This window comes from Ovis aries, chromosome 21 (assembly GCF_016772045.2).
Source record: "Ovis aries strain OAR_USU_Benz2616 breed Rambouillet chromosome 21, ARS-UI_Ramb_v3.0, whole genome shotgun sequence".
Taxonomy (NCBI): Eukaryota; Metazoa; Chordata; class Mammalia; order Artiodactyla; family Bovidae; genus Ovis; species Ovis aries.
Window position 1 is genome coordinate 40440018 of NC_056074.1, and position 27707 is coordinate 40467724.

The 27707-nt window shown below is 54.7% G+C and overlaps 4 protein-coding genes across 5 annotated transcripts; 2 read left to right on the plus strand and 2 right to left on the minus strand.

Moving 5' to 3' along the window:
- Positions 1-1148: 1148 nt before the first annotated feature.
- Positions 1149-9691, minus strand: FOSL1 (FOS like 1, AP-1 transcription factor subunit). The gene is made up of 4 exons (XM_027959584.3): positions 9542-9691; positions 7131-7328; positions 4766-4873; positions 1149-4349 (listed from the first exon to the last, which is right to left on the minus strand). The coding sequence occupies exons 1-4, from the start codon at positions 9629-9631 to the stop codon at positions 3930-3932; spliced, it is 816 nt and encodes a 271-aa protein (XP_027815385.2). The 5' UTR covers positions 9632-9691; the 3' UTR covers positions 1149-3929.
- On the plus strand, positions 1761-2704 carry CCDC85B (coiled-coil domain containing 85B). The gene has a single exon (XM_015103190.4). It carries the CDS (start codon positions 1857-1859, stop codon positions 2463-2465), a length of 609 nt encoding a protein of 202 aa, XP_014958676.2. The 5' UTR covers positions 1761-1856; the 3' UTR covers positions 2466-2704.
- A 12520-nt stretch (positions 9692-22211) lies between the features above and the next one.
- C21H11orf68 (chromosome 21 C11orf68 homolog) lies at positions 22212-24719 on the minus strand. 2 transcript variants are annotated; one of them, XM_042238425.1, is made up of 3 exons: positions 24576-24719; positions 23851-24092; positions 22212-23603 (listed from the first exon to the last, which is right to left on the minus strand). In XM_042238425.1, exon 3 carries the CDS (start codon positions 23600-23602, stop codon positions 22847-22849), a length of 756 nt encoding a protein of 251 aa, XP_042094359.1. In that variant the 5' UTR covers position 23603; positions 23851-24092; positions 24576-24719; the 3' UTR covers positions 22212-22846. The 2 variants fall into 2 exon arrangements, with proteins under 2 accessions (XP_042094359.1, XP_027815361.2); XM_027959560.2 differs by lacking the exon at positions 23851-24092.
- Positions 24720-24968: 249 nt separating this feature from the next.
- DRAP1 (DR1 associated protein 1) lies at positions 24969-27111 on the plus strand. The gene is made up of 7 exons (XM_004019684.5): positions 24969-25142; positions 25386-25458; positions 25567-25660; positions 25933-26052; positions 26173-26266; positions 26475-26563; positions 26894-27111. Exons 1-7 carry the CDS (start codon positions 25101-25103, stop codon positions 26997-26999), a joined length of 618 nt encoding a protein of 205 aa, XP_004019733.1. The 5' UTR covers positions 24969-25100; the 3' UTR covers positions 27000-27111.
- Positions 27112-27707: the final 596 nt, after the last annotated feature.

Below are 27707 nucleotides of genomic sequence, written 5' to 3' on the forward strand. Positions count from 1 at the left end.
TGAACATGGGGTACCTACTCCCATGGTTTTAAGCCAACTGCCCCACCGCCACCCCTCCAACTAGTGATCTCCCTGATACAGCTTAGAGCTCTGTCTGGAAGTCCACATCCAGACGGCCACCAATCTGTAACTCTTTCCACTCTGTTCCCCGCAGCCAGACCTGTTGGTTTCCTGATCTGTTCCCACCACCCCACACACACACCTCGCACCCCACCCCCAACCGGGTTCCTATCTCAGGAACAGCCCCTACATCCACCCTGTTCTCATACCAGAAACCTGGGCTTTCTCCCAGACTCTTCTCTCTCCACATTCAAGTCTCCTGATTTGCCTCCTGAATATTTCTAGTATCTGTTTTGTCCTCTCCACCCCCACTGCCGTGTCCAAGCCCAGTCCTGCATAGCTCTCCTTGCCCACTGACACATTGTTCTCAGTAATCTTTCTGCCTACATCCCCTCCCTGTGGTCCATCCCCTCCCTGTGGTCCATCCCACACAGAGCAGCCCAATCAACCTTTTTTAAAAATGTATTTTCAAAAATGTTACTCCCCTGCTGAAATCCTTACTGGTCTGTGTAAATGCTCCATCTTAGTATTTAAAGCCCTTAAGAATTTGGCTTCTGACTGCCATTGTTGCCTTCCTCTCTTACCACTTTCTCTAAGAACTGCCTTTCCAAAACAAACACGAAAAACCAGTTTACTCTCGCTGTTCCTAAAGCATGGAGGCTCTTTCAGTCCCCAGACTTTCATCGTGCTATTCTCTCTTCCTCAAATAGCTCTCTCATGACTCGCCAAAGTCCTATACATCTTTCGGGGTCTCCCTCAGGTAGCACCTCTTTGGGGAAAGCTTCCCAGGTGGCCTTAGAACCCACCTGCCAATGCAGGAGACATGAGATGTGGGTTCCATCCCTAGGTCGGGAGGCTCCCCTGAAGGAGGGCATGGCACCCACTCCAGTATTCTTGCCTCGAGAATCCCCATGGACAGAGGAGCCTGCCAGGCTACAGTCCGTAGAGTCGCAGAATCTGACACGTCTGAGGCGACTTAGCACGCACTTTGTGGGTGGGGGCAGCCCCTCAAAATGTGGTCTTCCTCCATTTGCTTCTTCATCGCAGCTTGTCGCCTCTGCCAGATCAAGACCTCTTTAAGGACAGTATAAGGATATGACTCAAGTTTATTTCTGCATAGCCCTTACACACAATAAAAGTTTACTGAACAAACAGATCCGTGTATGCCCCTCCCACCGGACAGGAAACGGTCTGTGCTCAGAGTAGGCTGATGATGTGAGCCAGGACGTTTGGACTTCAGTTTCCAAGGACTGAAAGCGATGCTCAGTGAGTTGAGACTCTACAGTTCGAGCAAAGCTAGGAAGGATGGAAAGGCGATCCGTCTGGATTTTGTCAGAGGGTGGGTGGAAGAGTCGCGGGTCGACACTGGAATCTTGGTTCTCAGTGGGAGCCGAGAGGCCTGGGCTAGAGCTTGATGCGGTTTAGAACTGGAAGGTACGAAGAGCCTAGTTTAGGGCTCACTGGCACCGAGGACGGGGACACGGATACCCAGAGTCAGCGAGCATCAGAAACACCGCGGTCCGAAGTGGGCAGGGAAGGGCTTCATTCTGGGAGCCTGGACCCCGCCCCTTTCCGAGGGCGCTAGCCCGGATTGGCTGTTTGTCCTTGACGTCATGGGGCCCCGCCCCGGCGCGCGCCCCGCCGCGTGCCCGCCCCCTCGCGGGCGCTGCATCCTACGCTAGCTCCGCCACAGCTTGTCCACTGAGCGGGTGCCTGAGCCCCAGCGCCGGGGAGGTAGTCGTGGGGCTCCTGGGCCGCGGCGGCGGGCAGGCGATGCTCCAGAGGCTTAGGCAGCCATGGAGGCCGAGACGGGTGGCCTGGAGGAGCTGACGGATGAAGAGATGGCGGCTCTGGGCAAGGAGGAGCTGGTTCGGCGCCTGCGGCGGGAGGAGGCGGCGCGCCTGGCGGCTCTGGTGCAGCGCGGCCGCCTCATGCAGGAGGTGAATCGGCAGCTACAGGGTCACCTGGGCGAGATCCGCGAGCTCAAGCAGCTCAACCGGCGCCTACAGGCCGAGAACCGCGAGCTGCGCGACCTCTGCTGCTTCCTGGACTCGGAGCGCCAGCGCGGGCGGCGTGCCGCGCGCCAGTGGCAGCTCTTCGGGACCCAAGCATCCCGAGCCGTGCGCGAGGATCTAGGCGGTTGTTGGCAGAAGCTGGCCGAGCTGGAAGGCCGCCAGGAGGAGCTGCTGCGGGAGAACCTGGCGCTCAAGGAGCTCTGTCTGGCGCTGGGCGAAGAGTGGGGTCCCCGAGGCGGCTCCGGCGTCTCGGGGGGCTCTGGCGCTGGGCCGACACCCGAGCTGGCCTTGCCCCCCTGCGGTCCTCGTGACCTGGGCGATGGAAGCTCCAGTACCGGCAGCGTGGGCAGCCCCGATCAGTTGCCCCTGGCCTGCTCCCCAGATGATTGAGGGCACAGCTTCCCGCCGACGCCCACCCGGATTGCTCCTTAAGCGACGAGACTGCGGTGGACTTGGGGACCCGGACGCCGCCCCGGCTGCGCACGAAGGGCCGATGGAATGGACTGAGAAACCCTAACACTGAGGAAGGCCCCTGGCTCTCGCTGGCGGGGCAGTAGGGGGACTGGAGGCTGGAGTGGTGGGACTTACTGGGGGCTGGGTGGAGGCTAATAAACTGAGGCGGAAGCAGAGCCCATGGCCCGGGCGCGTCTGTTTGGAAATCGCCGGAGTTGAGACAAGGGCAGGGACCATTGTGGGGTACCATTCCCATCTGCAGGGACTGTAGAACTAAGGTGGCTGACTCCCCCATTACCTCGGTCCTGGGGCAGGATGTGGGACAGTGGTGAGCCATTGGCTCCCCCCATCAGGCCCCAGGACAGGCCGTGATCCGGCCCCAAAAGTGGCTCCAGCTCCCTTCCCGGTTCCTTCCTGTCCAAGACAATGGGGCAGGAAGCAGGTGCCGGGGGCCTAAAACCCACTCAGCCGCCTCTCGAGAGGCTGGAAGGGGCCTAACAGCGCCCTCCGGTGGCACACGCCGGAGCACTGTGGGTCCCCCACCGGAAGGAGGATAATCCTCTTGGCTTGGCACCTCACAGCACTTCTCTTCCTCTTCTCAGTCCTGGAGATGAGGCAGAACAGATGTAGCCTCATTTGTCAGATAAGAAAATCGAGGAGGTCCAGAAATATCATTTTGTCCAAGGTCAGGTAGTGAGTTGGTGGAGCTGAAATGGGAGCCTGAGGCTTCTGGTTCCAAATGGTCTCCCTTTAGCCTCTGGTTCCAATGAGAGCAGGCTAGAGCTTCAAGCCTTTTATTCCATTTTGGCAGGTTTGTATAAAAATACTCTTTTTAGGAAAATAAATAGCAGCTGCCCATGCTGTGGAGGCTTGGAGCTAAAGTCTTCTCAGAGCTGGGGGCTGCAGGTCAGCTCTGGCACTCTCCTGAGCCGTTCCTTTTAGGAGGCGCTGGCAGAGTGTCCTGGTTCAATAACCTGGTGCTGCTGGCAGTGGGGCTAGGTGAGTTAGTGTTCTAGGCTGGTAGAGTATCATCTTCTGTCAGGGGTAGGGTTGGGTGGATCACAGGAAGAGATGATGAAGACCATAGGGGTGATCTGCAGAGGATTAGGGCTCCAGAGGACCTCAGAATCTACAAAGTCCCTTGGGAGCTGCCTGGAATTTTCTCCAACAAATGGGAACTATTTTGTCTCGGATTTAGTGCAAATTGTGCTAGAGGCCAGCTCTGGAGAACCAGTGGGCAGCTTTGGCTCTACTAGGAAGCAAAATATGCTCAGTCTTGTCTGGAGGGATGGAGAAGAATCTGCTGGGGTTGAACATGGGATATGATCCAGGCCAGCTGGACCAATGAGCAGGGAAATACTGGTTAGGGTGGCACCCACAGGGAGGGGGAGCTGGGGTACCTCATAAGGCCAAGAGGGTTGGGGAGCCCAGGGGATCAGAAGAGGGGTCCCCACTGCTGCTGCTACTCTTGCGATGGGCTGAGGCACAGGGCTCTGGCGTGCTGGGGTAGGTGAAGACCAGACTGGGGGTGAAAGGAGTCAGGGAGGGTGTGGTCATGAGCGTGGGAGTGTGCAATGCTTCGGGCTCAAGTACAGGCCCTGGAGAAAGAGAGATACATGGCACAGGGCGGGAGGGGCCTGGCGGGCTGCTGGTGCTGCTGGCACCACCGGTGCAGCTGGTTTCGCTCTCCTTGGCCCCTTCTGGGATTTTGCAGATGGGGCGGTGGGCTTCGAGCACCAGCTCCAGGCGCTCCTTCTGCTTCTGCAGCTCCTCAATTTCTCGCTGCAGTCCAGATTTCTCATCCTCCAGTTTGTCGGTCTCCTGTGGACGATAAGGAAAGGAGTCAAGAAGAGGGCTGAATGTCGCAGAGCCTCCCGCGGTGGTAGTGATTGGCAGGTTGGGGCGCGGGGGAGGGGAGGCTGGGGGGAGTAGAGAGTCTCCATCAAGTCTGGACTACAATTCCCATGAGCCCATGGGAGAAAATGGGCACGATTCCCATCAAGCCCGGGGGCACCTTCGAAGGGTATTGTCCGGCCTGCTTCAGCTCTGCTGTGTTCAGAGCGAGACACGCTGCAACTAATTTTTAACCACTTTTTCCTCGTCGCAGTGCCACTCCAACGGGGAGCTTGGGGGAGGGGATGTATCTAAAGGCGCCCCCTGCGGCCCTTGGGAACTGGGGACCCTCTGAGGTTGGGTGGGCCAGGACCAGGGCACCCTCTGCACTCGCTGGTGCTCACCGCCTGCAGGAAGTCGGTCAGTTCTTTCCTCCGGTTCCTACACTTGGCCGCGGCTAGCTTGTTCCTCTCCCGCCTCACTCGACGGCGTTCCTCCTCCTCGGGGCTGATCTGGGGGAAGGAGGGTTGCAGAGCAGTGAGGTGGACTTTGTGCTGCCGGCCCAGTGGTAGGACCCTGGCGGGTCCTCAGATTGCACTCTGGGGACCTCCCCAACCTGACCGGTTCGGTATTTAGTAAACTTGGATTAGTCAAATTTCCTCCTCGCTCCCCACTTTTGCTTCCTATGATTCCTTTGGGAATGTCTTCCCTGCTGCTGCTGCTGCTGCTGCTGCTGCTGCTGCTGCTGCTGCTGCTGCTAAGTCGTGTCGGTTGTGTCCGACTCTGTGCAATCCCATAGACGGCAGCCCACCAGGCTCCTCCGTCCCTGGGATTCTCCAGGCAAGAACACTGGAGTGGGTTGCCATTTCCTTCTCCAATGCATGAAAGTGAAAAGTGAAAGTGAAGTCGCTCAGTCGTGTCTGACTCTTAGCGACCCCATGGACAATGTCCTCCCTGTCCCTCTATAAATCCTAAGCCTCTTCTCCCAGGACTCAGCTGAGATCCCTCAGGCCACCACGACCCTTTCTGGAAGTCTTCTTTCATTCCACAGCTATAAGTGGCTGTTGCAGCCACTCTTTTTCAAAGGAACCTCATTCTTTTCAGTCACTCGATAACCAAACCTCCTCTTCCCCAGAGGCTGTAAGCACTAAGAGGGGCTAATGAGAGCTTCTATGTAGTTATTTATTGGGAACCTACTGTGTGCCAGCTAAGTGCTTTACATGAATCCTTAACCCAGCTTCTCTTGTAAGGAGCCAAAGGCCAGGGACGATGAGTAACTTGTTTGTGGTTACGGAGCAGAAATTAAAATCCATGCACTCTGGGGTCCAGAGTGGTCCCCAGTGGTTCCCTGGTGGTCCAGTGGTTAAGAATCTGCTTTGCAATGCCAGGGACACTGGTTTGATCCCTGGTCTAGGAAGATCCCACATGCTGCAGAGCAACTAAGCCTGTGTACCACAACTACTGAGCCAGTGCTCTAGAGCCTGTGCTCCACAACAAGAGAGGCCAACACAATGAGAAACCTGCACACCACAAGGAAAAGTAGCCCCTGCTTGCTGCAGCTAGAGAAAGCTTGGCAGCAACGAAGATCCACCAAAGCCAAAAAATAAAATACATAAATCTTCTAAAAAATCGATGCACTCTATTTAACACTGAGAAAGGGGCCAGCTGATGGACACCACCTCTCCCGAAAAGGAGCCCATTCATAGCCCATCTAGGAGTACCCAGGATCAAAGAGACGTGGCTGAAGGAAGTCCAGGAGCCTGCCTCTGGGGCTTACACCATGGTCTCCTTCCATCTGGTCACAAAAGCCAGCCATTCTTTTTCTGGAAAAGTTGCCCCTGACTAATCACACATCTTTCTCAGGATTCTAACTGTCCGTTCCATCCTCTACCCTGCTGTCAGAGCAAACTCATTAAGAGGCAGCCCTCACCCACTACAGTCTCAGATACTGAAATGCCCCAGGGACAGGAAAGAGGAACCAGTCCCTTAAAGACCCTCTTAATCATTTATTTGGGCAAGGACTTTATTACTAGCAGTGAGCAGCCAAAAACCCTGGTTTGGAAGGCAAGCGTTCCTAGCTCTTTCAACGTCAAGCCTTCTCTTACCTCCTGGTGAGACACTGTGGCTTGGTGGGTATGATCTGACTTTAGAATTGGAAAGTCCTGTCTCATTACTCACTCCTTGTGTGACTTTGGGCAAGTGACTATCTCTCTGTACCTTCATCTCCTTAGCTGTAAAATGGGGGAAAGCCAGAGTTCATTCCCAAGAGGATTTTTGTGGGGATTAAATGAGTTAGAGAAATTGAGAGAGTAGCTGAAGGAAACCCTTTCTGTTCTCTTCTCAGCAACACAGACAGCATAAGCCCACCCTCTCCGTACCTGTCATCAGGTGGAGCCCCTCTACTGCCCACACAGCTTTCCACATATACACCTTACACGTTCTCACCTCTACCTCCATTTCTGCTCCTGCCATCCCCTCTACCTGGAATGTCTTTTCTATCATCTTTCTCCCTATGCAAATCCTACCCATCCTTCTAGGCTAATATGCCTCCACCTCCAGGAAGCCTTCCCTGATCCAGAAGTGACTGCATTGTCCTCTGGATCTCCCCAGGGGCTCTCATCACTTTCTGTCTTGGCCAATAATAATCAGTGGACCTATTCTCTCCACGCCCCTTCTCAGCTTGTGTTCTGCTTCTGGACAAGAGTTCATTTTCTGCACCTCAGCACCCCTGTGGACTCAAGAACCTTCGTGAGCTCCTCTGCTTCTTACCTGTTCACAGGGCCGGCGACGTACCCCTGGAGTTGGGCCCAGGGCCCGGATGACTCCTGGCCGGGGCTGCGGGGAACTGTACGGGGGATAGGCCAGAGGCCTGGGGTAGCTGCTGGGTCCCAGGAAGTGAGGCTGAACCATCCACTGAAGCTCCTGGTTGCCACTCACAGTGTTGATGCTTGGCACGAGGTGGAACTTCTGAGGGATAAGACATGGAGGGCCAGGCATAAGGTCTGTGTGAATTGAGGGGCTTCCAGTAATAAAGTGTGAATTCCAGGTGCTGTCCCAGTCACTTTAAAAATACTGACTCCTTATAATTTGCACAGCATCATCTTCATTTTAAGGGTTTCCCTGGTGGCTCAGCGATAAAGAATCTGCCTGCATTTCTGATGCCAATGCAGGAGATGCAGGTTTGACCCCTGAGTCAGGAAGATATCACTTGGTGGAGAAAAAGGCAACCCACTCCAGTATTCTTGCCTGGAGAATCCCATGGACAGGGGAGCCTGGTGGGCTGCAGTCCATGGGGTTGCAAAGAGTCGGACACTTAGTGACTAAACGACAACAAATCTTCATTTTCAGACAGGAAAACAGTTGTCCCTAGACAGACAGTCAATAAGTGGGAAGTGAGGTTCAGGCCCAGGCTGTCAGGGTCTTACCAACTCCTGCACCCTGCTTGAGTCCCATCTGCACAAAGAAGATAATGACAGCCCCAGGAAGACTCCCTGGGGAAGGAAATGGCAACCTGCTCCAGCATTCTTGCCTGGGAAATCCCATGAACAGAGCAGCCTGGCAGGCTACAGTCCATGGGATCGCAAAAAGTCAGACACAACTGAGCAACTAAGCACAACTTCAAGGGTGACTATGAGAATCAGGTAAGAGAATGTGTGGGCGACAGAGCCTGGCAAGTGGCAGGTACCCAACATACAGGGGCCATGGTAGGCAAGAGCCACTGCTCTGGGTTCAAGCTAGCCCAGTTCCGATCTTAGCTCAGCCATTTACTGGCTGTCAGGGTAAATTATTATCCTCAATATGCCTCAATTTCCTTGTTTTTAATATTGTCATAGGTGAGGATCATTTCCCTGATGCCAAGAGGTACCCTTCAGTAGCTCTGAGGTCACAGTTTAATTGACAAATTAAAAAAAAAAAAATAGTGGCACAAAATAACAGGTTTTAAAATCAATGGGGTCTTAGATTCTGTGAGACAAGGTAAAAAATGAGGTGGAAAGTGCCCAGCACAATGCAAGACTGCACAATATGCGCTGCTACGATTCTTTCAGCCAGAAATGTGAGGAATGGGTTGAGATAGGGACTCAGTGTTCCGGAGGAGAACTGAGTTCAAGCCCTGGGGCTGGGCCCTGGGTGTGGGCCCCCAGCCGTCCGGGAAGGTCCCTCAAGCCCAGGCAAGTCTAGACAGCAGTGTCCCCGGCTCAGCGCTGCGGGCCCAGTGGCCCAATGACCCTAGTTCCCAGCCTACGTACCGCCGGCGGCATCTCCCGCTCCCGACGTTGTCAGGGCCCGGGCCGCTCCGGGCCAGGAAGGGAGGGGCGCCCGGTGTGAGTCACCCACCGTGACTCGGCGGCCGTGACTCGGCGGAACGGACGCCGCTCCTTCCCTCCCCTAGCGACACGTGCTCAAGCCCCTCGACAGGAAATGGGCACCTGCAGCCTCCCGGGTCCCCCCAACCGGCAGCGGGCGCCGTTCGGTGTCGAGAGTCGGGGGCGCGGGAGTTGCTGGTTGCATGACCCCGCGCACGTCCTGGCACCTCGCGGCCTCCACGCGCCCCAACCCGTAAAGGAGTCAAGAGCCAGTCTCCCGGAGCCCACCAGCTCCACTGCGGCTGGACGGGGATGAGGACTTGGCGATGAGGTGGCGAGGGACAAACAGGCAGGCACACGGACGACCACAGACAGACTGCCCAGGATTCCCAGTCTGTCCGGGCAAGCCGGCTGGGGGAGCCAGTTCGTGGGGACCTCTCGGCCGCGGCTCAGACTCCGGACCTCGGAAATGTCGTCCGAGATGGATCGGACCCTCTCTGATCCGGTCGGGTCTGGGACTAATGCCGGGCCAAAGAGGTCCCCTTCCGAAGCAGATGGGACAAAGAAATTAACGGTGAACAGGAGGAAGGAGAGGAGGTAACAGAGACGGAGGGACAGAGAGACAACGGACAGAGGGGAAGGGGGACGCGCGCTTGGGCCGATGCTCGCAGAGATGTGTTCTTCCCGCCGAGCGTGCTCTGCTGAGCTGTGGGGCATAAAGTGCCTTTGGACAGCGGAGAGTGGGCAGGATTCGCTGCCGCCGCGAGACCTGGTCCCTCCCCCGGTTCCCGGTCCCAGTCCCCGAGTGTGCCGGAGAGGCCCGCGCTCTCCTCGGCGCTGTCCACCTGTGGACTCCAGGTGTCGGGTTCCTCTCACCTGCTGGCCTGTGGCCGGGGGCTGCGTCGGGCCGCCGTACGCACCGCCGGCGCCGGAGCTCGGTCCGGGTTCCCCGTAGTCTCGGAACATGCCCTGGGTTGGCGGCTCTGTGGGGTCCGCGTCGGCGGCTTCGGTTCTGACTCACTCGCTCCTCGCGGAGTCTTTTCTTTTTATGAATGAAAAGTCCTCGGGCTGAACCATTTCTACTGGGGGGGTTGGCGGGGGAGGGCGGACTTTTCGCCGCGGCTCTGGTCACCTCCAGGCTCCACCTCTCCAGACGCGCCGCCTTTTATCAATCCGCCCTGAACTCTTCTGTCGCCTCCCACAGTCCAGTAGCCGACTGACTCTCGGTGGGGAAAAGGGGCGGATCTGGCGGCTCCCAGGGACAGCCGCGGGCCCGCCCCCTCTGACGTAGCTGCCCAAACATGGTGCGATTTCCTCGCCGCGCCCAGGTGGAGCGAAGGATTCCCCCGCGGACCTACGCACCTGCGAGCTGCCGGGCGCCCCGCCCCGCCCCGCCCCGCCTAGCCCCGCCCAGCCCTCAAGAACCGACTTAGCCTTCGCCGCCCCCCCCTCCCCCACCGCGGTCCCCCCCGCAGCCCCACTGCTTGGTCTAGCCTAGTGTTTGCATGCGTAAAATGGGACAAAATAATCACATAGCGACCTTGCCACGCGTGGGAAGTTGGAATGAAGAATGTGAAAGAAGTCTGGAAACTGTACGTCGGATTATAAATGTGATTGATGTTACTAGTATTACCATCATCATCGCCTGCTGGGTGCTTATTCATGCCCGGAACCATGCTACTGCCATCCAAGTCGTGACATGAGTCCCCTTCACTGGCGCTGTTTTAAGGTTCAGGTAAACGAAAAAGTGAACAAATGATAAACCAGAGTTACAAAAATGATGTGTATTTTAAATAATTACAAGGACATGTTAATACTTTGAACTACCCACAAATACAATGCGATACAATCGCCTTACTCTCAGGATAATTTCAGGAGCTGTAGCAAGTTTTAATTCAGAGCCCCCACCAGTAGTGAGAGCCTGTCAACTGAACCACTGGACACAGTTCTGTGTTCTGATAAACGCCATCTTCCTTAAATAGTGTAGCTGCTCTTCCAGGACTGTGTTGTCATCAGCCTTGTTTGGAGATTATGTCAAAGGTCTGTGTGAATGTGAGGCCAGGACCAAGTGTCAACAACCAAAAACCAACAACTCTGGGAGGCAGGTGCCTTTATCAGCCCCATTCTGCAGATGGGGAAACTGAGGCCTGAACAGAGTAAGGAGCTGCTGGAGTCATGCAACTACAGAGAGAGAGAGAGAGCTGGGCTGTCCTGCTTTCCACTGGTGCTTCCTTTTGATTGGCTCCAATTTTGTCCTCACAGAAGGGAGATTTCAGGAAGATGGGGTCCTGGACTGCCTTCCCCAGGGACAGAGGCCGCGGTTGGTGGACGTATCCAGGACTGAGAACCAAGAGGCCAGCTTGGCCCTGGGCTTCCAATCCCAGAGCTACCATTTTCTGTCTCTGTTACCCTGGGCAAGTCACCTTCCTTCTGAGTCCTGCTCCCAGTGGGAATAATTGAGCCTCCTGCTGACCTCATGGGGCGGCTGTGGGATCAAATGAGATCACCAAATGTGAAAGTGCTTTGTAAGCTGTAAAGTGAGGCGCACTCAGAAGGTGGTTACCAATCTGCTGCCTCTCCCTTTTCCTTATCCTACTCAGTGTCATTGTCTAAAAAGAAAAGAAACCACCAGCAGTTTACCAGAATGAGAAATACATGGGTGTGTGTATGTGTGTGTGAGTGTGCATGCATGCGTATGTGCACGCATGTGTGCATAAGTGGGGGGGAGAGGCAGTGTGATTCATGGAAAAGAACGTGTGTGCTGGAATCATACACCTGGGTTCTGAGTTCGAATTCTGCTTAGGCTACTCGCCAGCTGTATGATCTTGGTGAGGCGCACAATCTCTCAGAGCCTCTTATCTGTGAACTGAGAACATCTGATAACTACAAAATGATAAACATCTCAGGGTTGTTGGAGAATAGATATCAAATAATGTCCCATGCTGCGTACAGTATATAGTAAGAATTTGACAAATAGAAACAAAAAATGCATGTTGAAAAAAAGCCCCATGGGTGGAAGCTTTGGGGTTCTGATCACATGCTAAGGTACTTGTGCACACGCACACACACTGATATCTGAAATCCTTGGCTGAGCCCAAGCAGGACAGGTCAGAGTGACAGAGGCAGACAGTGGTGGCACATGGGAAGCCTAACAAAGGTCAGCCTTGACTGCATTTGTCTGCTGGCTCCAGAAACACAGCCTGGGACAGTGACTGAGCAGGGGCTCAGGTCTCAAGTATGTGTGTGTGTGTGTGTGTGTGTGTGTATGATTACATGGCTCTGAAAGTCCCTTCCTGCTCTAACCGTCGGTGGAGCCACAAGGAGGTCTTTTCAGAGGCTGCACATTCCAAGCTTCTCAGTCACTAACTCCTGCCTCGTGGCTGCAGTAACGTTCCTGGCCCTTGACCTCACTAGCCCCCACCCAGTGAGGCCTGGTGAGAATCCCAAGGGGCCACAGCTATTTCAGGAGTCTGGGGGCTGGGAGGTCTGAGAGACCCAGGCCTTGTCCTTTGGCAGCTGTGTGAGCCTGGCTCGATCAATTTCCCTCTCTGAGCCCCAGACAGTCCCCACCTCCTGGGGCTGCAGTAAGGCAAAAGGAGGTAGTGGATGAGACTGTTCCGCATCCAGTAGGTTCTGTCAGTGTCCCCAGGGCACTGAGGTGATGTTTATGTTTTCCAGTTTCCATTCACTTCTTACACTGAAGTTTACTTTTTTAAATTGAGGTGAAATTCAGATAACATACAATTATCCATTTTAAAGCATACACTTGAGTGGGATTTTGTGCCTGCACGAGATTGTGCAACCACCACTCCTCTCTAGTTTCAAAACTTTTAAAATCGTTCCAGATTTAAAACACTCCATGTCCATTAAGGGCTAGCGCTCAGTCATGTCTGACTCTTTGCAACCCCATGGACTGTAGTCCATCACCCTCCTCTGTTCATGGGATTCCCCAGGCAAGAATATTGGAGTGGGTTGCCACTTCCTCCTCCAAGGGATCTTCCTGACCCAGGGATCAAACCCACATCTGCGTCTACCTGCATGTCTGCCTGCGTTGGGAGGTGGATTCTTCGCTGCTAAACCACGTAAGAAGCCCATTGAGTAATGGCTCCCAATTCCCTGGTAACCATGCTCCCATCCTCTGGTAAACACTAATCTGCTGTCTATCGCTACAGATTTGCCTGTTCTGGACACTTCATATAAAAGAAATTATACAGTTTGTGACCTTTTGTGTCTGGTTTCTTTTACTTAGCATAATGTTTTCCAGGCTCATCAATATTATAGGCTATATCAGCACTTCACTCCTTTTTATGGCTGAATAATAACCTATTACATGGCTATACCACCATTTATTAATTCATCAGTTGATGGTATTGGGTTGTTTTTACTTTCTGGCTATTATGAATAATGCTTCTATGGACATTTGTGTACAAACTTTCGTGTGGACATATGTTTCCATTTATCTTGGGAATATACCTAACAGTGGAATTTCTGGGTCATATGGTAACTGTATGGATCACAACAAACTGTGGAAAATTCTTAAAGAGATGGAAATACCAGACCACCTTACTTGTCTCCTGAGAAACCTGTATGTGGGTCAAGAAGCTACAGTTAGAACCTTACATGGAACAACTGACTGGTTCAAAATTGGGAAAGGAGTATGACCAGGCTGCATATTGTCATCCGTTTATTTAACTTACATGCAGAGTACATCATGGAAAATGCCAGACTGGATAAAGCACAGGCTGGAATCAAGATTGCCGGGAGAAATACCAATAACCTCAGATATGCAGATGATACCATTCTAATGGCAGAAAGTGAAGAGGAATTGAAGAGCTTCTTGATGAGGGTGAAAGAGGAGAGTGGAAAAGCTGGCTTAAAACTCAACATTCAAAACACTAAGACCATGGCATCTGGTTCCATTACTTCCTGGTGAACTAAAGGGGAAAAAGTAGAAGCTTGACAGATTTTATTTTCTTGGGCTCCCAAAATCACTGCAGATGGTGACTGTAGCCATGAAATTAAAAGATATTTGCTCCTTGGAAGGAAAGCTATGACAAACTTAGACAACGTATTAAAAAGCAGACATCGCTTTGCCGACAAAGGTGCATATGGTCAAAGCTACGGTTTTTCCAGTAGTCATTATGGATATGAGAGTTGGACATAAAGAAGTCCGAGCACTGAAGAACTGGTGCTTTCTAATTGTAGTGTTGGAGAAGACTCTTGAGAGTCCCTTGGGAAGCAAGGGGGTCAGACCAGTCAATCCTAAAAGCAATCAATCCTGAATATTCATTGGAAGGACTGATGCTGAAGCTGAAGCTCCAGTACTTTGGCCACCTGATACGAAGAGCTGATTCATTGGAAAAGACCCTGATGCTGGGAAAGATCGAAGGCAGGAAGAGAAGGGGACGACAGAGGATGAGATGGTTAGATAGCATCACCAACTTAATGGATATGAATTTGAGCAAACTCCAGGAGATAGTAAAGGACAGGGAAGTCTGGTGTGCTGCAGTCCATGGAGTTTCAAAGAGTCAGACACAACTTACTGACTGAATAACAACAATGGTAATTTTCTGGGTAATCTTGTGAGGAACAGTCTCAGTGTTTTACAAAATGCTTGTACCATTTTACATTCTTACCAGCAGTGCCTGAGGGTTCTAATTTTTCTGCATTCTTGCCAACATATTATTGTCTGTATTTAAAATACATCCTAGAGTGTGTGAAGTGGTGGTATCTTATTGTGTCTTGATTTTCATTTTCTTAACAGCCACTCGTGTTCCTTAATGACCAGTGAACATCGTTTCATATGCTTCTTGGCCATTTGTATATATATTTTTTGGACAAATGTCTACTTAGATCCTTTGCTATTTTTAATTTTCTTTTTTCTTTTTGTTGTTGAATTATATGAGTCCTTTGTTTATTCTGGCTACCAAACACTTATCAGATACATGATTTGCAAATATTTTCACCCATTCTGTAGGTTGTCTTTTCACGTTCCTCATGATGTACTTTGATACACAAAAGGTTTTATAATTTTAAGTCCAATTTATCTGTTTTTCCTTTCATTGCTCATGCTTCCAGTGTCCAATCTATGAATCTGAGGGATTCATTTACATTGTTGGGTCAAGCAGTAGCTTGATCTTTTCCATTACTGTGTAGTATTCTATTGCATAACTATCCCATAGTCCTTCTCTCCATTCTCCTTCTGCTGATATTGAGGGCTTTCTGAGTTTGGGCTTTTATGAATAAGACTTCTGTGAGCATTCTTTTTTATTTTGAAGTCATGCCCAAACTCATGCGTGATCTTAGTTCCCTGATCAGGGATCGAACCCACGTCCCCTGCAGTGGTAGTGTGGAGTCCTCACCACTGGATCACCAGGAAGTCTGTACATTCTCAATACATCCTTCCATGGCCAATTGCACTAACTTATCCTGGCTGTGAGCCCAGGGGTGGAACTGCGGGTCACAGGGTACTCGATAGGCCTTGATTCTCTCCAACAGTTCCCATCCCACCAGCAATAGGTTCCAGTCTCCCTACACCTAGAGGTGACACTTCAGTTCACATCCACAAAGATTTCTTCCCCTTGGGCCTGGCCCCATCCTGTCTAACCTGGATACTACCCACAGCCTCCAGCTTGCTCCCATCCCTCCACTTCCCACCCGGCAGCCCGAGGGATTTTCTATTTTATTTTTATCTACTTATTGTTGGGCTTCTGGCTTGTGAGATCTTAGTGTCCCAACCAGGGATCGAACCTGGGTCCCTGGCAGTGAAAGTGGCAAGTCCTAAACACCCTGAGGAAGTCCCCTGAGGAATTGTTAAAACCCTGACAATATTCACAGAAGAATTTTTCATAGTTCTGACCACTTCGCCCTCAGACTTGGACCTTTCCAAGCCAACCTTTCAAATTGCTTCTTAGGAGGGTCTGGGGTCTGGAAAGATGTAGGGTCCAGATGTTTGACATATTCTGTGTTGTTTTAGTTTGTGTGTTGATTGAGGGGCTCGAAGGGTCAAGAGAGTCACACACTAGTGTCTCACACCCATGTATGTCGTTGTTTAGTCTCTCAGTTGTGTCCGACTCTTTGCAACCCCATGGACTGTAGCCCACCAGGCTCCTCTCTCCATGGGATTTTCCAGGCAAGAATACTGGAATGGGTTGCCATTTACTTCTCCTGGTATCTCTTATAAACCAGCCACTACTCAAAGTAATTCATTAATGCTCACAACCATCCTGTGGAGAAAGGTGAAAATGTACACTCATTTTACAGATTAGGGAATGGAGGCATAGAGAAATTAAGCAGATTGCTAAAAACTGCACAGCAAGGAAATGGTGGAGCCAGGCTGTGAATGTAAGCAGTCAGTCTTCAGAGCCTGAGCTCCTCACTGCCCTGTTAGTCTGTCCCTTGATAGTTATGCAATATGGGATAGTTATGCAATAGAATACTACACAGTAATGGAAAAGACCAAGCTACTGCTTGACCCAACAGTGTAAATGAATCCCTCAGATTCATAGATTGGACACTGAAAGAAGCCAGAATCCTGAACATGGCGACAGGCTGTTCCCTCTGCCCAGGATGCCCGCCCTCACCCCCTTGCCTGGCCAGTTCTCATCCTGAAGGTGTCAGTTTCCCCTCCACTTCCTCAGGAGGATTTCCTCGAGTCCTTAACCCAGATTAATCCCTCATGCAACAGAGCACTATGCAGGCTATTCAGTTCAGTTCAGTCGCTCAGTTGTGTCTGACTCTTTGTGACCCCATGGACTGCAGTATGCCAGGCTTCCCTGTCTGTCACCAACTCCCAGAACTTACTCAAACTCATGTCCATAGAGTCAGTGATGCCATCCAACCATCTCATCCCCTGTAGCCCTTCTCCTTCCGCCTTCAAACTTTCCCACATCAGGGTCTTTTCCAATGAGTCAGTTCTTCGCATCAGGTGGCCAGAGTATTGGAGTTTCACCTTCAGCATCAGTCCTTCCAATGAATATTTAGGACTGATTTCCTTTAGGATGGACTGGTTGGATCTCCTTGCTGTCCAAGGGACTCTCAAGAGTCTTCTTCAACACCGCCACCATAATGCAGGCTATTATGTGTTTTTAATCTCAGAATAATTTTTAAGAATTTTATGTTTGGGGGATTCTCCTTATCTCTTGTTCTGTGTGTGTGTGTGTACATGTGTGTGCAAGAGAAAAAATATTTTAAAACTCGATTTTTTGTTTTTTACTTTACCTTATGTTTTGAAACTTTCATTGCATTTGTTTTTCAACTAGGAAATACATTTACACACTTAAAGATCCAGAAATCACCCAAGCGTTTACAGGGAAAAGCATCCCTCCATGTTGTAAGCAGTCTCTTGAGTATCTTTTACCCAAAAGTTAAACTGCTCTACACCCTGTTGGTTGTTGTTTTATGTTTTGTTTATTTGGCTCCAGTTATGTGGGATCTTAGCTCCCCCACCAGGGATAGCACCCGAGCCGCCTGCAGTAGAAGCGTGGAGTCCTTAACTGCTGGGCCACCAGGGAAGTCCTCTTGCTGTTGTATTTTGTGTCACGTGGACAGTTTCCTCTGAATGCCGGACACCGGGGGCTCTGCTGTTGGAGCCCACAAGGCTCTACCCGCTCAGCTTGGCCCCTTAGGTTTCTTAGAGTAGCTCCAGTCCCTTGTAGTCCCAGGCCTGGGGCGGTTAGGGCCTGTCACAGAGTTCTTGGACTCTCCTACCCTTCTAGGCTGAGGCGTCCCCCCACCCCCGGGCTCTGGGTGCCAGCCTCGGCTACGGGCCAGCCCAGGGATGAAACTCTTATCCTGGGATGAAAGGCTGGCAGGCCTGGGCTGGGCCTAGTAAACGCTAAACCCTCCCTGAGAGGACCTCAGGGCACCAGTGTAAACTGAGTCATGGGGGGCGAGGGGGTGAGTCATCCTGCCCGTGAGTGCGTCCAGATGAGGCAGAGGCTGTCTGCATGGAGCCCTCTCTGGGCCACGCTTCCCAGAGCCACGTTCTCAGCTCCCCTCCAGCCCCCAGGGGGACTCTGGCCCAGGGCAGAGGGAGAAGGGCCCACTGGGGCCAGGGCCTGGAGGCCAGACTCTCTGCATGCAGAGTGTGCCTGTGTGTACAAGTGTGCCTGTGTGTACGTGCGTGAGTGTGTGTGTGGGGTCAGGGAGGGGGGAGGCAGACAGGAAAGGAGGCTCTGACTCGGGAGGAAAGGATTGGGGTTTGGAATTGAGTCAAAGCCTCCAGAGGCAGATTTTGGCGGGAATTCCTCGCTGCTCTCTCCCGACCTCTGCGGGTTCCGATGAGTTTTCTCTGCAGGAGCCAGCTCTCTCTCCCTTTGGCCTGGGAGGAACCAGGGCCCCATGCATGACCTGCCTGTTCTCAAGGGTTTCCAGGGGCCTGAGCTGGGACCTGAGGGTAGAAGGTCTCCAGAAATCCTTCCAGACTTCACCCCAGGGAGGCCTCTGCTCAGGGATCGGGGGAGAGCGCCCCGCCTCAGGGGGTGTGTGCAGGGCTCTTGGGAGTTGTGGAGAGCCTCCGGACCGTTTTCAGCCTTGACTGTGGCCAAGTGACTTAACCTCTTTCTGCTCAGTTTACACCTCAGGAAAACGAGGGCTGAAAAGAGTGAATGTGTACACATTGCTTAGAGCAGTGCCTGGAGCAGAGCAGAGCTGCGTGCGTGTTTGCTCTGGGAGCCTCAGTTTTCTCATCTGAAAAATGGGTGAGGGGGGACACCTGAGGAGCCCTTCGTCCGCGTGTTGCTCTGGTTGCAGTCTCCGTTATTATTTCCTAGGAAGCTGCCCCGGGGCCCTGTTGCCCTGCCCAACTGTGTCCCTGGGTGGTTTTCAAGTCCTGCTGGGAGGCCAATAATCAAGGAAAGATGGGTTTGGTGGGTTTCTGGGCTAGATGCCCTTGGGTTACCCCTCAGCATCTGGGGGAGGCCAGTCAGAGAAAATGGGGAGTTTCCCTCTTCAGATGAATCAGCTGTGTGACCCAAGCCGGGTCCCTGCCAGGGCCCCTCCCAGTGGGCGGGAGTGGGGCACAGTTGCCCTTCTGGGAAAATCCCCAGAACCTCGCCAAAGCTCTGGCTGAAGCTTTCTCCCGACTCAGCTGTTTCCTGTCCTTCCAGGTTCAGCCCTTAGGCCCAGCCGGAATCAGGGGTCGACAGGGCCCCCTCACTCACAGCCCAGTCCCTCTGGAACCCTCTCTCCAGGGCTGGGGGTTCGCCGTGGTGGGACTGGGAGTAGGTGGAGTGGGGATGTCATCCTTTTCCTGGCTCAGTTGTCCTTCTGTGGTTTCATAAAAGGGAGCAGAGCACAGGGCCTGTCCAAGTTTACCCAGCCTAACCTGCCCCGGGTCTGGGCTGCTTCCTGAGTCCCGTAGAGGAAGGGCCCAGCCAAACAGGGCAGAAGCCCCTGCCAGCCTGAGCAGGGGGTCCCACTCAGGGGAGCTGCTGTTGCTGCTCCTGGCAGAGGAGCAGTCCCCACTGTAGGCAGGTAGATCCTTCCTGCTCAGTAGGCTTGGTCACTATACTCCCTGGGCCTCAGTTTCTCCATCAGTAAAATGGGAATCTTAGTCTTGGCCCAGCCTCTCTCAGGTGGTTCAGAGGACCAAACCTATGTGCTTTACACATCAGATTCTAAGTCCTTGCTGGGTCTTGTTTATCTTTGCAGTGCGTCCCTTCTCCCCAACAGCACTTTCGTATAGTAGGGGCTCAGCAATACATTGGGCACTCTGGCGTTGGATGTGTGCTCTGTTGCTTCCTACTCTGTGGCCCCAAGATTGTAGCCCACCAGGCTCTTCTGCCCATGGAATTTTCCAGGCAAGAATATAGAGTGGGGTGCCATTTCCTACTCCAGGGGATCTTCCTGACCCAGGGATAGAACCTGTGTCTCTTGCGTCTCCTTCGTTGTCAGGTAGATTCTTTACCACTAGCACCACCTGGGAGGCCTGGAGTTGGATAACTTGGATTCACATACTGAACTTTGTAGCCTTGAACCAATTAGTGAACCTCTCTGGACCTGTTTTTACAGAGCTGAGCAAGGCTTGGATGAGAAACATAGGGACATACTTAGCACAGTGCCTGGCTCTTGTTATGAACAGAATGAGGAATTTGAGGCCCACACACAGAGAGTGACTTTCAGTCAGTCACTCATTTATTCAGTTTTTTTGGGCACTTAGCTAGGACACCTGGGGACAGGTGGGGACACCCTGGGGATAAAGTGCAGCCACTGTCCTTGAGGGGCTTCAGATGCCCAGAGGAGCGCCACAGGTGAGTGAGCATTATGGGAAACTGGGGAGCAGGTGGATGAGGGAGGGGAGCCTCTGAGAGGATGAGATCTGCCTCTGAGATCTGGGGTCAGCCAGGGAGGCAGGCGAGGGTCAGGCCTACCAGGCAGAAGCAACAGCCTGAGAAAAGGGCACCAAAGCGGGGAAAGCCAGCGTGTGAGCAAGAGAACCACAAGCGCCAGCAACTCCCAATTCTGGAACAAGGAGTCGTCAAGCACGGAGTGGAGGAGGTGAGGCTGGAGGTACCGGTAGGGGATGGGTTTGAGTCGTTCGTTCATTCAATAATATATGAAAAGGTTGCTCTGGCCACACACTGCGCAAGGCTCTCTGGGGATAGGGCTCAGATTTAGGCATTGTTCCTGCCTTCACGGAGCACAGAGTCTGGGGGGCTAGCGAGAGACAGACAGTGATTACATAAGGAACCATTCGATCCTTGGTGCAAAACAGGTTGTTCAAGCAGAAGGAAGAGCCTGAGGTCCAGCGCTGTGTGCCAGGGGGTGAAGAGACAGCCAGTTGGCTCCAGCATGGCGAACATGGGCAGAAAGGGGAGACTGAGGGAAGCTGGGGGCGGGCAGCTAGGTTATAACGGGGTCAAGAGTGGACTCAAGTCATAGGCTGTGGGGGGGTCACAGATGGGCTTTGGGGAGCGGACAGTGGACAGAGGCTGCTCTGCAGGACAGCTGGCAATAGGGTAGAGGGGAGAATGGGGCAAGTGGCAATGGTTTGGGGGAAAGAGTGCGGAAAGGGCTAAAGCGGAGCCATGAGGGAGCACAGGGACTGTGTGAAATGCTTAATTGTGGAAGAAGAACCAGGTGATATTGGTATCACTTGCGCATCTTTGTGGGACCCACGAAGGCCTAGTCAGGAGCCCCCCAAGCCTTGGCTCAGTTTGGGCAAGTGCAAGACACTAATTGTCTGAGGGAGGCAGGGCATGGGGCTCCGACCTGGAGACCACTCAGCGCTGGGGACTTCCCAGGGTTGGGCCGAGGGGGACTCAGCTCAGGGCGGAGGAAGCTGGGAAGGGGGCCGAGCCAGCATGACTCACCTACTTCCACCCAGTCAGCCTGGTGGCATCTCCGCTCCCCTGCTCCAAATTCCAATTCGATGAGGCTGCTGGAGGATGAGTCAGTTCCAGCACGAGAGCCGTATCCCTAGGGGCTCCCTGCCAGACGCCCTGGCCTCCGACCAAGGCCAAGGCCAGGACCAGGGCTGTGGCCAGGGGTGCGGAGCCAAGCTTCCAGAAGCTGTTGCAGCCTCAGCAGAGGGCATGGCCCAGGAAGATCAATGTGAGTGAACGTGCCAGCTGCGTTGTAAAGAGCTCACTGCAGGTGAGGCTGGAGACCCCCATCAGCCTGGTGAGGACTAGGTTGACTTTTTACAAAATATTTACTTATTTTTAGTTGTGTTGGCTGGATCTTAGATGTACCACGTGGGTTCTCTAGTTGCGGTGCCCCATGGCACACTGGATCTTAAGTTTCCCAACTAAGGATTGAACCCATGTCTCCTGTATTGAAGGTGGAGTCTTAACCACTGGACCACCAGAAAAGTTCCTGGGGCACAAGTCTTTTAACTCTCTCTGCCCATGACTCAGGTAACTCTCTTCCCCTCGGTCTCTATTTTCTTGACTATAAATTGAGCCAAAATCTTCTGATGGGTTGTGAGAATTAAATAGTCTACATGGAAGTGCCTTGCAAACTGGTGGCCTCTGATGGTCTGGGTGGTAGGAGGTGAGTATAAATGGGAAGACTTAGAAGGCTTTTTAAGATTGAGTACTGCACAAGGATATTTCAGCCAAGCGGGTAGAAACCCAATTCAACCCCTACTCACCGTACCGTGTGTCCTGGTGGAAAAGCAGGGCAGGACCAAGGAGGTACCTTTTTCTAATGGGAAAGGTTCACTGCACAAGGATATTTCAGCCAAGTGGGTCGAAACCCAACCCACCCTCTACTCACTGGACCATGTGCCCTGGTGGAGAAGCAGGGCAGAACCAAGGAGGTACCTTTCTCTTAACGGGCACGAACACACCCTGTGGGCTAGCAGCAGTCCCTCAGACTTTACTGGGCCAAGTCCTTGAATTTATGGGAAATCACTGAACAACTGATTGTGATTCCTGGGATGGAGGTGAGACAGGACTGACTTTGAAGAGGCTCTCAGAGACATTCCCAGCTTGGCGGTTGAAGGCAATCAGGACACAGGGGGCAGTCTCTCCTGGCCCTGCCTCTCTCCGCCAACCAATGCAGGTAACCACCAACACAGTATTGTAAAAAACACTCAAGACACAGACCCAGGCTGGGTTTATTGAAATGCCAGAAGTACGCGTGTGACAAGGGAGCCAAAGAAAGGAAGAAGGTGGTGTCGGCTGTGAGGTGGCAGGGACAGGCCCTGTGTCCTTGGCCCTGGCATCCCCCTTCTGTGCTGGGGGCAGAGTGGGAGCAATTACCCACTCTCCGCCAACAAAATGGCATGCTCAGGCCCGCAGGACCTCTGCCCCCTGCACTGTGAAGGCCCCGAGGAGAGGGATTGGAAGCACTAGTTTTCTCTCTTGTGAAAGAGGAAGAGAAAAGGAGGAAGCAGGAGGAGGGGGAGGTGCAGCCAGGGATGAGGGTGGCCAAGGAAGGTTCTCCTGCTGGCGTCTGCACCCCGCCTGTGGTTCTGGATGACCGAGGGGAGGCAGCAGCGAAGAGAGGCTGAGGGTCCAGCCCTCACGGAGCCATTGCCTCCAGCCAGCAGGGACTGGAGTCAGCCCAAACACAGGACAGAAGTTCAAAGGGATCGAAGATGCAGGCAGTTCCCGAGTGACCCAGTCCTCAGAGCTGGAGGGGCTCGACCTCCATGGGACAAGGAGAGGGAAGACAGGCGGAGGCTCCAGCCCCAGTAGTGGGGGCAATGGCCATCTCCCTCATTTGGCCCTATTAGGTCAGTTCCACATTGTTGGCACGGTCCAGCACACGGGAGCCACGGGCACTGCCCCCCAGCTGGAAACGGCTCTCATAGAGAGTGGGGCAGAGGTGCCAGCGGTTGGCCCGGTAGATGCCCAGGTAGGTGTAGACGTCAGGCTTGTAGGTAAGCAGACACTTCACGCCTGCCGCACGGATGGCTGCATCTGCCTCCAGAACACCCAAGCGGTCCGTGAAGTCGTCCGTATAAACGCAGATGACCTGCCGCCCCCCCTCCTTGGCCCGTGGGCTCACCTTGGCCACCTGCAGCCGGCCCTCAACCACAGCCCGAGCAATGCCAGCCCAGGCGTGGTCCAGCTTGAAGCCAGGTGCCAGGTGTATCAGCCATTTGCCAGAGAGCACTTGGTGGGTGATGGCCAGCTGGCGCAGGGTACCAGGCGTTATGGGCCGCCCGCTGGTCTGCAGAGCTTCCCAGGCGGCCTGTAGGCCCTGCACATCACCCGAGTTGGGGATGTAGCCCTGCCCATACACTGCAATCCAGCCCACGGGCTCAGAGTTGGGCGAGCCAGGGTCCCCATAGCGGGTAACTTGGGACGGCGGGTACTTGGCCAACCAGGCATCCAGCTCTGTGGCAGGTGTCATGCGGGCATCAAACACCAGCCAGGGGTCCATGTCGGCTGCCATGGCCTCTGCAGCCAGGTGCTCAGCAGTGAAGCCATCTTCACGACCACCTGGAGAGTCCTCTTCCTCCAGCTCCTCACCTGGTTCCATCCTGCGGGAGGGAACCGAATCAGGGCAGGGCCGGGACAGACTCAACTTGCTGAGTCCTAGGGGGTGCCAGGGAGAAGGCGATGGCACCCCACTCCAGTACTCTTGCCTGGAGAATCCCATGGATGGAGGAGCCTGGTAGGCTACAGTCCACGGGTCACTAAGAGTCGGACACGACTGAGCGACTTCACTTTCACTTTTCACTTTCATGCACTGGAGAAGGAAATGGCAACCCACTCCAGTGTTCTTGCCTGGAGAATCCCAGGGACGGGGGAGCCTGTTGGGCTGACGTCTATGGGGTCGCACAGAGTCGGACACGACTGGAGCGACTTAGCAGCAGCAGCAGCAGCAGCAGCAGCAGCAGCAGGGGGTGCCAGGCACTGAACTGAACGGTGTGGGCCTGGGCCTCGGCTGCCGCGTCTCCACAATGGATAACAACTTGTTACTGCCTCAAGCAGTTGTGCAGAATTAACCGCCTGAGGTGGAACAAAAGCTATATAAATGTAGTTAGTGTTATTACTGCTCTCCTTGACCTACAAACGAGGAAACCGAAGCTCAGAGAGAAGGGGCTCACTGCAGGTCACACCTTCAGTGAGTGATAGGGCCGAAACGGCAATTCAAATGCGGGAACCGCCGGCCCAGCTACGCCTCCTGGCCCTGCCAGAGCCTGGCCGCTCTCCCGGGCGCTGGGATTTAATGGAGGGAGGCAAAGCACACGTCCTCGCCGCACCGAGGCAGGGCCCATGGGGCCAGGCCTCCGGGCGAGCGTTATCCAACCTACTTAAAGACGAGGGCACTGAGGCGAGAAACGGGCAGTGTCCGATCCGAGACCAACGGGGCGGTGCCTGGACTCGAACCCCGGCTGGATAGAGGCTGCAGGAGAGCCTGCCTCCCGCCCCGCCGCGCCCGCCGCCATTAGTGCCCACGGCCCGAGCTGCGCCCCCGTCCTGCCCCCTCCCGCCAACCCCAGCGTCACCTCCGGCCTTCGCTGCGCTCGGCGCCGGGCCAGCCCCGGGCCCGGCTCCGTTCCTGCCGGGGATCTGCGCCGCTGCCACCGCCGCGCCCCGCCCCCGCCACGGCTGCCGCCGCCGCCGCCATCTTAGTACCCCGGCGCCTCAACAAGAACTTTATAGACAAACGCAGCACAGGGCGGGGCCGGGAAGGGGCGGGGCCATGGGGGCGGGGCCATCAGGGAAGGCGAGGAGGGGCGGGCCTTGGGGGGCGGAGCTAACGTTCGCTCTTCAGGTCTTGGGGGCGGGCGGGAGTGGCGGTTCCGCCCCGGACGGACGCGCAAAGCCCGGGAGGCTCTAAGGGGGAGGGCGCTCGGGCCCTGCCGGCGGCGTCCTGACCGGCGGCGCTAGGACCCTGTAGGAAGCGTTGGGGGCGGAGCCGGCGGCACCAGGACCCGGGGGAACCGCGGCGGACGGGCTAAGAGCAGGCCCGGGTGCCGGGAGGCTGCGGGCGGCGGCGCTGGGTCCGGCGCGGCGGGAGAGGCCCCGAGATGCCGAGCAAGAAGAAGAAGTACAACGCGCGGTTCCCGCCGGTGAGCACGTGAGCGGGCCCCAGAGGAACGGGCCGGGCTCTCGGGAAGCTCCGGCCCAGGCCGGACTAGGGAGGCGGGCGCATCGCCGTGTTCGGGGCCCCGTACGCCCCGCCCCCTTCCGTGCCCTTCCAGCGTGGGTGCCCCCCGCCCCCTTTCTCCCGGGATGCTCCCTCTCTCTGCCCGGCTTAAGCACCCTTTCTGGGACGGAGGCTACGGGGTCCGAGCTGTCTGCCCCCTCCCCAGGCACGAATCAAGAAGATCATGCAGACGGATGAAGAGATTGGGAAGGTGGCGGCGGCCGTGCCTGTCATCATCTGTATCCTGTCGGGAGCTGTCGGGATGGGGGAGTGGGGGAGCCCGGCAGCCCCGGGGTCGCTTTTTGTGGACTGGGCCACCACCCTGCGTTCTCCTTGACCCTCCTCAGCTCGGGCGCTCGAGCTTTTCTTGGAGTCTCTGTTGAAGAAAGCATGCCAAGTTACCCAGTCCCGAAACGCCAAGACCATGACTACATCCCACCTGTGAGTGGCTCCGATCCTAGAGGGCCCAGTTGGGGGTCTTCCTCCAGTTCACACGCCTGGGGGAGGCTGTGCCCTGATAAGGAATTGGTAGGCTGCTGTGAGATCTGTGGATTTGAGGAGGAGGATTAGGATGTTCTGGCCAAGGGGGAGGGTTGGGGTGGAAATTTTCCAGGTTCCATTCCCCTGACATCCACAGAGTCCGTACTGTCCCTTGTTGAGGGCCCAGATGTCTGGGCCTCATCCGAGTGCCAACCCCTTCCCACTTCTTCCAGGAAACAGTGCATTGAGCTGGAGCAGCAGTTTGACTTCTTGAAGGACCTGGTGGCATCTGTGCCTGACATGCAGGGGGATGGAGAAGACAACCACATGGATGGGGACAAGGGTCCCCGCAGGTAGGGTGCCAGGGACCAGTGTCCAGGTGGGGAAGGCCAAGGCCCCTGGACTTGGGGATGGCTGGGGAGTGGTGAAGGAGTGGGGAGACCTGTGGGCAGATGTACTGTACCTTCCCGAAGGGGCCGGAAGCCAGGCAGCAGTGGCCGGAAGAACGGTGGGATGGGAAGCAAAGGCAAGGACAAGAAGCTGTCAGGGACGGACTCAGAGCAGGAGGTGAGTGAGGCCCTAGGCTTCTGGCCCATAGGGTGGACAGGGCAGCCCTATACCAGGCCAGGATGAGCTGGCTGGGGGCCTGGTCCCTCACCTGTGACCTTTGTATTGGTTTCTTTGTAAATTGGGGTTAGTGAGGTCAGCCTCCTGTCCCTGCTTTCCAGTGATGGGGCCCTGCCCTTCTAGTCTCTAAGTCCTGCCTTGTTCTCAGGATGAGTCTGAGGATACAGACAGTGACGGAGAAGAGGAGACACCACAGGTCCCACCCCAGGCCAGCCACCCCCCTGCCCACTTTCAGAGGTAAGTGGCACCAAGGGGCCCACTGACCCCAAGACTGACTCTGGCCTCCCTCCTGGCCTCCCTAGCCACTTGGTTTTGTTGGTCATGGCAGACTGGGGGGATGGTAGGGGAAGAACTAAGAAGGACTTCAAGGCTGGGGACTGTACTCTCAGAAGGTCCTCTTCTGCTAGGTGGGGCTGTGTGACCTGCCCTGGGTCCTTCCGTTCTCTGGGCTTGCTCCCTGTTGGTACAGAGGGTAGTGGGCTCCGGGGATGCCCAGGTGGGGCTGAGTGGGTGGGGATGGGCACCAGAGAGTGGCCTGATCTTTCTTTACTGCTTTCTCCCCTGCAGCCCCCCGACACCCTTCATGCCCTTCACCTCGACCCTGCCTCTGCCCCCAGCACCCCCGGGCCCCTCAGCACCTGACGCAGAGGAAGAAGAGGATTATGACTCCTAGCGCCCTCTGCCCCCCAGGCCACACCCCCTTTAGTTTGTTTTAGTTGCTCTGGGGGGAAGAGAGACCATAGAGCTGTTCTTAAATTTATTAATAAAATAATAACAAAAGGGAACACTCACGTCTGTCCCGGTTTTTGTCCAGGGTTTGTGGCCTCCTTCTCTCCTTCCACCTCCTTCCTGATGCTGAGCTGGGACCCAGAGCCCCGGGGGGCTGGGCAGCAGCTGACTGAAGAGGGGGGGCTGGAGGCCACAGTTCTGCCAGCGCAGGGCCAGGGGTGCCAATGGAAGGAAGGCCGGTCAGAGCGGCAGAGGGTCTGAGCCAGCTGGTGCCGGTCATGCTGGGGGACAGCCTGTCTCATGGTGCTGTGTGTCCGTGGGTAGGTTCCTCTTCTCTGAATGACTTCTTCTTGGCTCTCTGATGTAGACCATTCTGTTCACTCTGGGTTGCTGCAAAGGGACAGGTAACAGAAATGAGTCTGGGAAACTAGAGCTTGGGCCACTTGCCTTAAAGGACATGAGGAGGGGCAGTGGGGGCAGAGGTAGGTGGTGTGGTGGGGGCCCCATGAAGGCTGGCTGGTGAGCAGGCAGTGACTCTGAGCAGACCCTGGAGCTATGCGCACGAGGCAGACATGTGTCTTCCAGGAGAAGCAGCTTGGTGAGGCAGGCGGGAGGTGTGGAGTGCTGCGGGCAGCCTGGAGGCCTGGGTTAG

Excerpts from the sequence above, each read along its gene's own strand:
- CCDC85B (XM_015103190.4), top strand. The coding sequence starts at position 1,857 with ATGGAGGCCGAGACGGGTGGCCTGGAGGAGCTGACGGATGAAGAGATG.
- FOSL1 (XM_027959584.3), bottom strand. The coding sequence starts at position 9,631 with ATGTTCCGAGACTACGGGGAACCCGGACCGAGCTCCGGCGCCGGCGGT. Across the intron at positions 7,329-9,541 it reads CCCCGGCCACAGGCCAGCAG|AAGTTCCACCTCGTGCCAAG; the intron begins GTGAGAGGAACC and ends CTTATCCCTCAG. Across the intron at positions 4,874-7,130 it reads GTCGCCGGCCCTGTGAACAG|ATCAGCCCCGAGGAGGAGGA; the intron begins GTAAGAAGCAGA and ends TCCTTCCCCCAG.
- C21H11orf68 (XM_027959560.2), bottom strand. The coding sequence starts at position 24,697 with ATGGCGGCGGCGGCGGCAGCCGTGGCGGGGGCGGGGCGCGGCGGTGGC. Across the intron at positions 23,604-24,575 it reads GAGCGCAGCGAAGGCCGGAG|GATGGAACCAGGTGAGGAGC; the intron begins GTGACGCTGGGG and ends TCCCTCCCGCAG.
- DRAP1 (XM_004019684.5), top strand. The coding sequence starts at position 25,101 with ATGCCGAGCAAGAAGAAGAAGTACAACGCGCGGTTCCCGCCG. Across the intron at positions 26,053-26,172 it reads GGGGACAAGGGTCCCCGCAG|GGGCCGGAAGCCAGGCAGCA; the intron begins GTAGGGTGCCAG and ends ACCTTCCCGAAG. Across the intron at positions 26,564-26,893 it reads CCCCCTGCCCACTTTCAGAG|CCCCCCGACACCCTTCATGC; the intron begins GTAAGTGGCACC and ends TCTCCCCTGCAG.